Source organism: Triticum aestivum, chromosome 5D (genome assembly GCF_018294505.1).
Source record: "Triticum aestivum cultivar Chinese Spring chromosome 5D, IWGSC CS RefSeq v2.1, whole genome shotgun sequence".
Lineage (NCBI taxonomy): Eukaryota > Viridiplantae > Streptophyta > Magnoliopsida > Poales > Poaceae > Triticum > Triticum aestivum.
The window spans coordinates 95,357,597-95,371,804 of NC_057808.1; the positions used below are offsets into that span (position 1 = coordinate 95,357,597).

General features: G+C 46.4%; 1 protein-coding gene across 2 annotated transcripts; it reads right to left on the reverse strand.

Moving 5' to 3' along the window:
- Positions 1 to 949: 949 nt before the first annotated feature.
- Positions 950 to 5,633, reverse strand: LOC123119652 (uncharacterized). 2 transcript variants are annotated; one of them, XM_044539516.1, is made up of 11 exons: positions 5,389 to 5,633; positions 4,298 to 4,381; positions 3,520 to 3,835; positions 3,333 to 3,416; positions 2,729 to 3,244; positions 2,513 to 2,642; positions 2,264 to 2,426; positions 2,056 to 2,184; positions 1,748 to 1,942; positions 1,537 to 1,659; positions 950 to 1,448 (listed from the first exon to the last, which is right to left on the reverse strand). In XM_044539516.1, the coding sequence occupies exons 3-11, from the start codon at positions 3,770 to 3,772 to the stop codon at positions 1,335 to 1,337; spliced, it is 1,707 nt and encodes a 568-aa protein (XP_044395451.1). In that variant the 5' UTR covers positions 3,773 to 3,835; positions 4,298 to 4,381; positions 5,389 to 5,633; the 3' UTR covers positions 950 to 1,334. The 2 variants fall into 2 exon arrangements, with proteins under 2 accessions (XP_044395451.1, XP_044395452.1); XM_044539517.1 differs by lacking the exon at positions 5,389 to 5,633 and adding an exon at positions 4,838 to 5,062.
- Positions 5,634 to 14,208: the final 8,575 nt, after the last annotated feature.

The window sequence follows — 14,208 nt, forward strand, 5'->3', positions numbered from 1 at the left end:
ACTCCTTGACTAGGCCTTCAACAAAGTTGGAGGTGTCAGATCGTGAACATGGGTCTCATCGCGCTAGTCGATGACGAACTCCAAATTCCCAAAGATGTGAACCTGGCCTTCGACAAGGGGAGGGGAAAGGCTGACTCACCCCGTCGAGTCAGCGATGAAGCTCATGACGCCTAAATACAAAGATCCGGCCCTGAGCATAGACGCAACAAATTATGCTAGATCCCATATGAATCTTGTTTCCAACAATTGCACCCCACGCCTGGAGGCTGGAGTGCCATTGTCAGATTGGAATCTAACAGATCCCTCGATAGGGTACCGCAACATTCGGATGACCGAGTTGGCAAACCCAGAGGCAAAGTTTACCCCGGTTCAGGCCCTCATGGTGATGGTAAAACCCTAGTGATTGTTCATAGGGTGCACAAGCACAATGTACACAGATGTTCGTATGTGTATCGAGGGAGTGAAACTATGAGATGTAAGATACCTAACGACTAGCTCGACCTCGCCTTATAAAGGAAGACGAGATCTAGGGTTACAAGTTTCCTAGTCGGCTAAGGCAATTGAAGAGTCATGGATCTATGGTTCGGCGTGTCTTAACGGCAAGCCGAATTCTTCCTTTGGTGGAGGCCATGGGCTGGGTAGAAGGCATGGCCTGGGGAGGCGAGGGCTTTACTAGGTCTGGTGGGCCGATTTCTGGTGCCCTGGATACCGCGGATTCATGGCATCGTCAGTTTTGGTGGAAAGACAGCTACACTATTTTTCCCTCAAAAATAAAAAGACAGCCACACTATTTTTTCCCCTTAAAACAACTCCCGTTGGATTCTAGTTTGAGATAACTGGTGTCAGTTATACTAGCATTTTAGCATCAAATCTTCAAGATTTGGATTACAAAAACTCAGATATATATATTGATGATAGCTACGTCCAGAACTAGTTTCAGAATGAGATGTTGATGGAGGTTGGCATATAGCCTCATAACAAATAATGTACATACAATATGATATTAGAAGATAGAGAAGAGATAAATTGAATAAATAAACCAATAAGGCTGTCCAGATAGCATCATCAACTCCTGATTCGCGGGGTTCACAGATTCGAAGTTGACCCACATATCCAGATTGTTAATGAACATGACTATATACGCATGTTTTTACATAACAACATTGTGGGTTGCGGCAGGACCGTTCATCTTGCAGAGCAGCGCAACCCTTCCAAGCACACATAGCAAAGGGAAGGTCATCAATCCTCAAGGGTCAGAACTTGTGAGCACCTGGAAATGGTTTTGAGGTCCTGACTGAGACTTCAGGTTTAACTTAGCACACCCAGGTCACGTGTCAGTCGTCGTCGCAAGGAAGGAGTGTTGGTATTTGTCCATGATCGACGAAATCAAGCCGGTTTAGCCTTACACTGCACAGGACACTCTCAGGGAGTTCTTCCTGCTTCTGGGCCTGCATGACACACGCTCAACATGTTCAGTTCATCGACAAGTTATATCCCCCCTAGCAACTTATCAAGAAGAATGGGTTATCATGCTACCTGTATAGTCAGACCCAGATCGATTACACCATGTTTCAGCCGTTCCCGGAAAGCTTCGAGCCCTTTCCTCGATATGAAGCTAAACCGGTGCACATCTAGGTCTATCTCCAAGTAATTTGGTCCCTGTATGTATTAAACCCATATGTTATATAGGAGTGGAGATGCTAGAAAAAACTAAAAAGATGGCATGCATCAAGAAAATGTCACGCACCACATAGAAGTTGTGTTGAGGCCGTGACAGAACTGGCTTTTCATTATAAGCCTGCACAAGTTTCCTCTCCGCAGAACTCAGATTCATATCATCTGGGTTAACCAACCCAGTCAATATTTTCAATCTTTCCCTGTAAGGAACAGTTGAGTCTAATGGAAACCCTTTGACCTTTTCTACCTCATCGCTTACAAGTCTCTGTAAATAAGACAGAAGACAGAGATTCAGGGCATATCAGTCCAGGTCATCAGGATTATCAAGCATCAGTTGTCTGCGAACAAAGACGGCGCCTGACGTGAGAGAAATTTTACCTTGATACTCTCATAGAAGTGAGGAGAAATGTCTTTCTCAAAGTTGTCGTTCAGTTTGAAATACAACACTAGGTTAATCCCTTCCCCGTCGCTGTCACCAAGGAAGATAGCAGTCGGATATGTAGGCATCTGGGTGCAAAATACATACGCATTAGTAATCAAGCATCCTAAAAGTTTAGGGGAAACCAGCGAGTTCTGACTATCATACCTGAATATTTACGATAAGTAAAGAAGGAACTTTCTCACTTGGCCTTATAGATGGTAGCTCAATATGCTGGGCAATGTGATGTATTTTCCTTGGTGACATGAACATGTCCACGCCGATTGGAGTATATGGAGAACTTCCTGGGGCAGCTGCCTTCTTTTTGTCTCTACATGAAAGTTATACAAATTAAAACCAAGTTCATGTACTAGAAAAACACAAAACAAGACAAGCAAAGGGTGTACCAACTCTTACCTGAAAAAGCTGTCTCCGCGTAGCTTGAAGATCGAAGGCTCAAGAATGGACCAACAACCTTCTGATATTTTCTCGCTCGCTTGAGGAATCAATAGCCCGGCTCTTGGACGAATCAAGTACCTCCTAGAGCCTGCGGATAGAGATTCAACATCAACCATATTTCTGAAAACTGCCTCTAATGTAAAAAAAGGTAAAATACATCAGAGAAGAACTCACATATTTCAGTAGTTTGCTCCCCATCAAAAGATGTCCTCGTGAAAGAGAGCCTGACAACTCCTGACTTCTTCTTTTGGCCCCGTGGGCTCGCCACTCCCAACGGCTGAACCTTATTAGCATGACGAGGCGTGCACACTGGTGTCAAACTTTTGAAGATACTTTCATGAGATTTTTCTCCATCTTTGAAAGACTTCAAATTATTGCATGCCTCGTCACCTCTTCGAAGTTTTGTCAGCATTTTTACGCCATCATTTTTTGTCTTTGCTTCCTCCACCTTTGCACCAGAGATATCAGATGTTTCCGAACTTGCAATTTTAAGCCTCTCTGCTTCCTGAACACCGGATTGGCTTGATTTATCCATACAGTGTGCATCTCTTGTTAGGTACTGTTCAACAGCTTGAGCAACACATGAACTGTCAAAAAACTTCTCGAACTTCTGGATGCAATCAGCAATACATGAAGCATCTTCACACTGCACTAAGTGTGTCCTTCCAGCGCCCGACATGGCAGGAAAGTCTGCAAGAAAGGATTGTGCATAAATAAATATATATGACCAATGCATATGCCTAGTGCGAATGAAATCTGTCTAGAGAAAAGACGATACCTCCGTTGACACTGCTGAAGTCTTCATCAGAATCAGAACCCAAAATGCTGACAGAATCGAACCATGCTTCTTCCTGACATACAACTGGAACAATAGGAACAAAATTTAAGGACTTTTGATCCTAAATGTGAAATGTAAAGACTTTGGATCCTAAAACGTATGAAAGTAAAATGAAAATTCTGATTACCGCTTCCATTTTCCGAGTCTAGCTCGCTATGATGCCACTGCAGCTGTGTAAGGTGGAATGTCACATTCGAGCCATCAGATTTCCTGCGAGTGGCCGCGGAAGTCTCCACATGGACAACTTCTCCAGAAGCAGCACAGGTCCCCACATCACTGGCGCGTATGGTAGGCGTGTTTCTCAAAACCTTTCCACGGCGATATGTGCAGCGCAATCTCTGCGGTCTCCGCCTCCTGCTTGAAGACACGCAGGCACCCATGGTAGTAGTTGTGAGAGGATTTCTTCTTCAAAGGGTCTGACCAAAATGTAGACTTCCAAGAAGCTGCAGAAGAAAAAGGCTCAACAGAGATCAGCTAGCTTGTTCTTCACAGTGTGGAGATTACTTGTGTGCCTACCCTAGATTGCTTGTAGTACATCTGAAAGTTGGTTGCCTAATTCATGCAGCTGTATGAAAAACAACCAACTACAGTACAAATTTGATAAAAAGAAAGAAGATGGCAAGACACATCCATTTTATGGCTCTCTAAATCTTTGATGATAAAATAAACGGATAAAAAGAACAGGCCCCCCCCCTCCTACTGAAGATCTCGAGGGTGCTTAATTTAGAACTTAATATAATGAAACCGGCAATGAGGGGGCATGCATTGATCTAAGAACAAGATGCAGGGACCAAAGCAGACAATGAAACCATGAACGGCTTACCATGACAATAGAAGGCAGACAGATCAATCAAGATAACACTAGAAAATTTCTTGAACGGCTACATGGATGGAGCTGGAAATACCTGGTGATGAAGAGGGCAAATGAGGCCGGAGATGTGATGCCTACTAGTAATCACCGGCGCAGCACTCCGCCTCCTTGCGACAGCCTGCGCACAAATCCATTTATTGACCGTTCAAAAGTGGAAAGACATGTATGCTCATAATAAAACCGCAAATCAACAGTTGGTCGGTCGGCGCATCATCACAGCTATAGAATTGATTTGAATCAATGGAAATGCTATACTAAATAAGAAGATGGTTGTACTGGAAACAACCAGGAGCGCTCCAGGTAAAAGAATAAACAAAGTGTGAAGATTCTGCCGAGCTTTATTGCTGGTTGAACTTCTCAGCTCGACAAGTTGACTCCACGGCCACCAACGAAGGATTTTTTAAAGCTTTTTTAATCGGCGACGAACACAGAAACCCAGAGTGGAGTGGGAATTAAAATAGTCGGATTGAAACTAGCAACGGAGCTGGATCTTGCTACTTAGCCAAGAACTTGTTTTCTTCTTTCCGAAAGGAAATGAAAGGGGAGGAAATCAAATATAGTGGCCAGCAAGAACCTGAAGGAGGTGGATTCACGTCTGCGAAGACTAATTATCCCATAAATCAAATGACAGCACAGAGGAAAAAGCCCGGATGAATCGGAGACAGAGAGCGGACAAATTGGTCAAATGCAGGGGCATTTCTTTTCCTTTTTTTTTCCATTTCCTGTTTTCTGGAGACAGGGCAGGCAGCAGCTCGATCAAAAGGGAGCGGCCTATTTATGAGCAGCAGAGGGAAACAAGAGATGGTTTGCGTGAAAGTAACCCAGGCTGAATCCAAGCAGAAATCGACAACACAGCTGCGGCATTGGTGGATAAGCAGAAGAAGCGCTCGTAGTTGTGTGTGCTCTACCGACAAACCAATCCCGCCGGCAAAAAAACGCCAAGTAAGCAGAAGCAAGGGGGGAAAGATTTCGCGGTCGATCCAGAGCAAGCAAGGCCGCCTCCTCCCCCGCCAAGAACACCAAGGATCCCCTCCGAGCTCCCGGAAACAGAAACAAAAAAAAAAACAATCCTCGCGAGAAGAGCGAGCAGGGCGAGACGGGGGAGAGAGAGAGAGAGGCGGGTACCGAAGCATCACAAGGAGGGGACGGGCGGCGGCGGCGGCAAGGTGGCCGGCCGGAGCGGGGCGGAGGGTGGATGGAGATGGCCGGGCCGGCAGGAGCGAAGTCGCCGAGGTGGTGGTGGTGGTGGTGGTATCGTATATACACGTACCAGTATATACCCCCACGTGTGGATCGGAGGAGGGAGGGGGCTCGACTTCAAAGGCAGGTGGTGGTGGTCGGCAGGAAAAGGAAAAGATTGGAGGCTACAGTGCAGCACGGCGTCATCGCTTTTCTCCTCCTGCGCTGCGCTGCGCTGCGCACGGACGATCGGTTCGGAGTCCGGGAAACAAAAAAATCGTGTTTGGCTCGGAGCATCGACCGACCTTCCGTTGTTTTCGGATTAGACAGTAGAGTACGCACGCTCTACAGTAGTGGAATCGTATATCGGGCGGAAATTGATCAATGTTTTTGGTTGGGTGCGGTGGGCCGTGGGCGGCCGAGGATTTACTGCTGCTCGCGAGTCAGCAACAGTGCATGCTGTTACACGACACTGTAGACGAATTTAATGAATGAAAGATATGGGATCGTCAGGTGCCAGTGCTGCACTGCTGCTCATGCTCGAACCCTCTGTCAGACTCTCACTAGGTACACATGCATGCAGTGCACGGGCCGACTTTGGTCACCGTCGCTGCTTTTTCCGCGGGATAACAGCACCATAATCTCTAACAGAGAGCAAATTGCTCAAACCACCCACTGTTGATGCCGATTTGGTAAGAACATCTACTCTATGGGTTTGTTATGTAGAACATCAACTATTGATGTAATTTGTTACAGCTAGGTCTAATCTAGCGTTAAGGTACGTTGATGTGATTTCCGACAGGTGAGTCCCGTTTGTAAGTGTAAATATGGCAAAAGAAAATGGCCACATCAGTCAGCAGGTCAAATCAAGGGTTTTCCATTGCAAGTTTAATTGGCCTATTTAAATTTTTGACTCAAAATTCAATAGTTTTCAACCCAAATGCAAAAAAAAATATTGAGTAAATCACACATGTATGAAGTACTACTCTGGGAGAATCGCAGCTCATTTGACCAACGGTTTTGTAGAAAATGGAAGTTTGGCATTTCATTCAAATTTCAGTTCAAAACTTAACATTTTCAAAAAAAATGTGCAAAAAACTATATTAAGACCATAAATGTATCTAACACCGATCTAGGAAATCTCAATTTTAGTTAGCTTGCTCAATTTATTGTTTATAAAATCATCATTTTTTGATAAATATGAAAAAAATCCAAGAAATCGTACTCAATACTAAGCTAAAAAATAGCTTAAACGGACCAAAGGTTTGAGAGATATTGACAGTTTTGGTTGGTCAGATGTCACCGGTTTTGTTTGTCACGGCGTGCATATACAAGCGGGACCCACCCATCAAAAATCACATCAGCGTATCTTAACGTTGGATTAGACATTGTTCCAGCGGATTACGCCAAATATGTGATGTTTTGTGCAAACTCAACACCAATAGTTGATGGCTTGTGCACCTTTCTCCTCTAACAGAACCCAAAAGTTATATTTGAAGATAATTTGATGTTTCAAGGGTTGCAGGAAGTAAATTCTAACCGCTTTCTTTTGATCCAATTTCAAATTAGATTAGAAAGATAGAAAGGCCACGAGGATGGGAAAATCAAAATAAAATCTTTTTAAGTAGTTCTCCTTTAGGCCTAGCTAGCATATCACTCAAGCCAGTAATCCCTAAAAGATAGTCTTCTATCCCCAAAATGCGGTCGTCTCAACTAAATTTAGTACAAAGACACAACTTCTCGGTAAAAATTAGGCGGACGTCCGACCTTCCTCTCAGCCCCGACCTGCCAACCCCATTAGCGTTGTCCACCCATCGGGGCCGGAACCATTTCACGCGACAATCCCGCAGGCATGCTGTCCTCACCTACACCTTCTCCTCGCTCGCCGACACCAGAATCCGTTTTTTCACCGTCGACGACATCGTCGTTTCATAGCTCCGTCCCGTGGCTTGGGAGGTGCGTTTTCATTCTGAATCAAACCGGCCGACCTTGGATACTGCATAGAAAGGTCAAACGCAACTCATAGATGTTCAACAATGCTGGAACCAGCAAAGAAGACTGCCACCCCCATCGTCGCCCCAACATCGCACTTGTGTTTGTCGCATCCATGCCCCGGAATCGCCTATGCAAACTTCTAGGCAGTGTACTCGTTGTCCTCTGCCCTCATTCGGCCTTAGCCCGAGCTCCATCACTAGTCGTAGTGACTCTGGACTCGTCCGCCCACAAGGTATTTTGTCAACATGCCTCTATGGCCTTTATTTATTTATTTTTATGTTTCAATCAAAGAAAGGTCTCGAATTGTGCAGACAAAGATGTTATGGGACATGGTTTTCAACGATTCATCGTAGGAGGAGGAAGAAGATGATCACTTTGAGCTGGCGGTTGTCGTGGTGTTTGTGGAGGATGATTTCAGGTGGTCCGGACTTGGTTCTCGGTTTGGTCGAAGGACATTTCTTTGAGATGGAATCATCAGTCATCAAAACGAGGGATTACATCGCGCAGAATGCAATATATCCCCCCTCACTATTTCTAGCACCGACTCCAAATGTACCAAGATATTTTCAACACCATTACATAAGTTGTGGAGAAACATGATCCTTCGTTCAACTGATAACGAATGCACCGGGAGCAGCAAGTGTACGTTCATTCTTGAAGATTACATCAGTCGTGCAAGTTCTTGCTTATGAATGCCCAGTCGCTGCCATTAATGACTATGATCGCATTGGGTAAGATCTCATCCTAGAAGGTGTGAGACGATTTGGCGAAGGTGTGATCGAGATATGTATCAAAGTACCTGAGGGGTCCCATTGATGAAGATACCAAGAGGCTCATGGCAGAAAATGAAGAGAGAGGTTGGCTCGGGATGCGTGGATCAATTGATTGCTCCGTTGGACATGGAAGAATTCCCATGTAGCATGACAAGGTTAGTACAGAGGGCATTGTCATGATCCAACCATCATTCTTGAGGCAGTTGCATCCCATGATCTGTGGATTTGGCATGCATGTTTTGGGATGCCCGGCTCTCACAACGATCTCAATGTCCTCTCGCGGTCTCCTCTTTTTGCAAGGCTTGTTGCCGGTGACAATCCACCTTGCAACTATGTTGTCAATGACAATGAGTACAACATGTGATATTACATAACTGACAATATTTATCCCCCATGAGCCACATTTGTGAAGAAAATCCACCGTCCTAAAGTATCAAGAAATCTCACTTTGCAAGTATGCAAGAATATACTAGAAAGGATGTTGAGAGAGATTCTAGTGTGCTTCAACGACACTTTACAATTGTCTGTGACCCTGCCGAGTATTGGAACCCCGATACCTTATGGAAGATCATGAAAGCATGTGTTATCTTGCGCAACATGATCATCGAGGATGTTAGAAAAGACCCACGTGACTATTGGTATCGCTTCAATGGGCATCTGGTGGAGATGAACATAACCCCAACATGATTGAAGCGTTCCTCCATGCACACCGAAGGACCGAGAACCATCAAGACCAAAACCAACTTCAATAAGATCTTATTCAACACAGTTGGCACGATCATAGCACTTTATTCTCGTGCTTTTATCACATTTATTTGGATTCTTAGTTCATTTGAACATCCTGTTGTCTTTGAATTTGCATGGTGATGTTTGAGAACATTGAGTTTGCTATGCATTTGAATTGTGTATACTTGAATTATTAAGTATTAAACCAATATGTTGTGATAAGTTGAAAACGATTGGATGAATTAGGAAAACAAACTTCTTACCGGATTAAGATTTAAGGGGTCTGCCAACTGAGCAAATGATTAATCACCTAATTTATTTTGAATTTTTGGGATATAGAATAAGTTTTGGACTTTTAAGATAGGGATCTTCTAGAGATGCTCCAAGGACATCTTCAAATGAATAACAAATCAGGGTCTATGCAAAAATAACAACTAAGAACATCTCCAATTGACTTTGGCACCTCATTGTCAGACGTGGCGGATTGCCCGGACATACCCGAGCACCCTCATATCCTTCCTATACATGAGTTGGGTTTTAGGGTTTTGAAGACATCCCGAGCATATAGGAAAGAAGGGTCTGTATCTGTAGACTTTGTCTTTCTCTCTCATGTTACCAAAAAGGGTTTCCCCCGCTTTGTATTCCAAAGCAAACCACCATTGTACAGATCGCAATGCTGGGGCGAGCAGCACAACAAGCCCAAAGAAAAAGAAGAAGAAGAAGAAATGCCAACAGCGGCAGCTCGACAAAGCGCAGAAGACCCGCGACCGCTGCGCCCTCCGGAACCAAACCACCACAGCCCGAGGCTCCGATCTACCGCGAACTAAGCAGCACCTCCAAGAAGGCATGCGACACCGACGACGCTGCTGCCCGGACAAGTCCTAGGGTTTCCCCCAGTACGCGGAGGGAGGTGGGGGATAGCTACTCCCGACACCCTCCAAGAAGGGATGGTAGCACCCGCCGGTGTCACCGCATCGGAGCCAGACGAACCGGCAAGGATTTCTCCCGCACGCCAAACCCCACCAGCCAATCGGAGCCAACCATCCAAACCACCGCCCAACTATGCGCCATCACGGTTGCGCCGTCACCAACACCGTCTCGCTGCGAACATCACCACGAGGCCAAGAAGACCGGAGAGAAGATCCGAGCAACGGGAGCAGCAGCATCAAGGCCGAGCGGGAGGGAACCACCTCCACCGCCGTCGTGCGGGAGGCCCGCGCCTCCGGCACCGTCGCGGTAGCCGTCCGGACACGGCAGCGGGGCATACGAGGCCACCCTTGGCCCGGCCAGGCCCGAAACGGGCCCGCTAAGCCCCGCCGGCCACTCCGCAGCAAGCTGGCGTCGACGCCGCCAGCAACCAGCCGATCATCGCCGCTCACCACCGCCTCCTGAAGGCCACGCCAACGCCATGCCTGTCGCCGACCCGCCCCGACCCAGATGGAGCCCGAAGGGCCCAGATCTGGGCCGGGCGGGCACCGCCAGCCCGCGGCGCCGCCAGCCCGCGGCGCCGCCGCTGCCCAGAGTCCGCCCCCGCCTGCGACAGGACACCCCGCCGCCGGGCAGGACCGCCGCCGCCTGAAGACACCGCCCGGAGTCGCTCCGTCCCGCGCCGGAGAAACCCTAGACGGGGAAGGGCCGGGGGCCGCCGCCTGAAGACACCGCCCGGAGCCGCTCCGTCCCGCGCCGGAGAAACCCTAGACGGGGAAGGGCCGGGGGCCGCCGCCACCAACATCGCCCGGGCCAGGCCCGAGGCGGGCGCCGGCGACGGCGGCAGGGAGGAGGAGATGGGAGGGGGACGCGCGCGGGGAAGGAGGGGAGGCGCGGCCGCGGACCGTCTGGGTCGAGTCGTGTTCCCTTTCCGAGAAAGTATTATCATATTTCTCTCTCTCATGTTCAGGCAATGTTCGGGTTATCCGTCCTGACATACAGGAACAAGGTGAGGGATTTGATTGGAGGTACTCTAAGGGTCTTCGTGGGATTCTTAAAAGGCGGGGAAAAAAACGTAGGAATGACATGTCATGTGCATCTCAATCTTACGGGATTTTGATTCGTTTGATTACATCGTAGGAAAAACAAAGCATTCTTTTAAAGTGGTTTGAGTGGATGCTGACATGTATATGAAATATAGTATAAAGAAAATTTTAAGGAAAATCCCATAAAATAGGTTCTTCTTTCTATGGAATATAGTATGAATAAACAACCAGCATAAAAAAATCCAAAGGACTGTAATCCTCCAGAATTTCTACAAAAATCCTTTGAATCCAAGGAGCCTAGCTCAAAACGGGATCTTGCTGGACAAAGCATGTACTCCTCGCTCGATGTTCAAACTTTCATCGCAGAAATGGAACATGCTAATAGGAAGAGGAATGCCATTGGCAAAACAAACAAAAACTGAATGGTGTAGATAAAGGATCTAATCCAAACACTACGGACAATAATTTTGCACATGGAATTTATTTTCTGCATTCGTCTGTCGGTTAGGAAGAGAACCAAGAAGATGCACTACAGGGACAACCAAACTCCATCCAAGAAGGGGGAGCGCGCAAAACAGAAAAAATGCAGCCTAGCTCTCCCTTGTCGTCGTGGTAATTACGCACAGGTATCCACCGAATCGACGGCCTGCTGCGCTGCCCGAGAGAGGAGATGGCGCAGGGTCTAATTTTAGTCTATCAAGCAGGCCTTGCCCATGCACGCAGCTCCCCCATCATGACAAAATCTTGCTGAATCCAATAAGCCATGCAGCAGCACCAAACATGCATGGCTACTCTCTTTTTATATCCTGCTTTGTCTCTAGTATTTTTTTATGTAAATTTTTATACTGTCTCTATCAAACCAATACGTGTCGAAATCCGTCGAGATTTTTTTTTCTCCAAACGCGTCCAAATCAGATGATTTGTTTTTAAAATGTGCAAGAAGAATTCTCTAGTTTTCATTGGTAAAGTAAAATAGCATCATCTATTTACATACTTTCAAATCATGTATATGTTGTGCGACAGTTAGGAAACGCGAAAAGGAAGTTCCTCACTCCGCTGACGGCCGGATCGACAGTCTCCTCCCTCTCCGGCTGCGGCCGGAGAGTAGGGGGGGGGGGGGGCTTGGATTCGTGCATGACGCGTGTAGATAGTAGGGTGGTGGTCTCCGGCGGTGCTAGCGAGGTGGTGGTGCTGGCGTCGTGGTGGAATAAGGTTGTTGGAGTTCGATCCCCATCCCAACGAGGTCCTATGTGGCGGAGTCGGCGAGCTTCCGGCATGGTTTCCTCTTGGATCAGTCGATCTGGTGAGGTTTGGTTCTCCTGGTGTGGTCTTCATGGCGGAGGTGATGGCCGAATGTGGGAAATTTGGTCCCCTGCTTCTCTCTTCGTCATGGTAAGGTGGTTCCTCACCTTGCCATGGGGAGTTGGGGGTGATGTGGCGGTGCGTCGGTGGATGCCGGCGGCGCATTTCGTCGTATCTTTAGGTGTTGTTTGTGGACCTCTGGACTATGTTTCTGTCGGCATGGTCAAGCGATGGTCGTTCTTCCTCCTTTTGACGTGCTAGTTTTCGACCGAGGCTGGTGACTCCCCGTCTGTGTTTCAGTCTGTCTGCAGGTTTCAAGATCGCGCCGGCTCTGTGTGGCAGCGGCGGCGCGCCCTCAGCCCGCGTTGGATGCGTGGTTGGACGGCTCCTCAGGGATCTATTTGTAATTTTCATTCTTGTGGGGGTGCTTTGTACCATTGGCTTATTTTAATATTAGTTTGGAGGTCTTTTTCACAAAAAAATCATGTATATGTTGAAATTTTAATGTATTCACATACAGAGGATGGTTAAAGTGCCATGTTCGAAATTGTGTTAGTGTCTGAGTTATCATGTATTTCCAAATTAAATGCATATCATAGCGTCACAAATTGCTAGTCTTTGAGCGACTAGTGCAAAAGTGACGGGTGAAAACAAGGGGGTAGTGGGTTTGGGCGATTTAGGACGGTGGTAACATCATCATAATAGCTTGGACAAGGTTCGCTACCTAAAAACGTACCCCCATGAGTGTGACTGCGGTGATGAGGCAACGAGGACGGGATGAATTCAGTTAGATTCATTGGTTTTACCATAAATCTGAAGGGCTTCTTTGATTTAAAAGAAAAACAGAGGAATAGCATATGATAATCATTTTTATTTCCTATGGTAAAGCTGTCCATATATTTAAATCCGTGGGATGGAACAACGGAAAAATAGACAAAGTTTTTCTTTGGTCTCACTTTTAGAGTCAAAAATGCAACCCATCTTTGCAAGGATTGTTCCTTCGTGGTCGCTGTTTGGAACCAGGTAAACACTTGGACAAACGAGGGTCTTGTCATCTCAGGTTTCTTGCGTGAGCCAGGCGTTGTTTCTGACTGATGGGACAAGATGCTAGTAGATGAGCCATCCCAAGTGCGGAGGCGGAGGAGCGGTAGGATTATCTACACAGTTTGAGCTATCTGAAAAGAGAGGAACAGACGCGTTTTTACAGGTCAACGGATGACTCATCGCGAGGTTGGTCTACTAGCTTTCGAGGCCATTAAGCAACAGGATCTGGCTTTCGTTGGGGCCTTGCCATCTGTCGGCATAGGCTGAGTATGTGCTAGGTTTTTCATGGTTCATGCACATGGGCCATTTTTTGGTTTTTGCCATGCTCCCTAAAAACGTGCGCCCTCTATAAATTGCGCTTCTGTTTTTCTTCTATAAGAAAAGGCAGTGTTCCTGCCGGTTCTTCAAAAGAAAAAGAGTGAAAAATGCATGAATTCCAGTGTAATCTGCTTAAACCTTATCTTTAAATTTCTCTGCATGAAGAATGAGTCTAATGTTCTTACGCTGGTACAACATTTTAATTATGCTTTTTTAGTTTCACACTAATTGGTTTGTGTTCATCGGAATTTCTGTGTTTTTTTTTTCATTTGTATTAATCAAACACCTAATTTTATGAAATTGTGTTTTTACTTTACATATACATTTATATCCATCCATACCGAGTTTAGAGTCTTGCAAACCAAACAAGTACACAATGCACGGATTTCTCAGCTGACCGTTCATTCTGGTGTGTAATTGTAATGCTTCTTTTTGCGTCATCATGTGTGCGTGCGTGTGTGTTATCATTTTTTTAATGAAAGAAATGCCTATCATTATTACGTTACAAAATTTGGACAGGTTACCTGGAAAAATTGGGACTAGTTGATTTTTTGTCCATCCCGCCACCATCGTCGGCTTGTCCTCCTCCACCAATCAAGCTGCAATCATCCTCCACCCACAGCCCGCACCTCGCA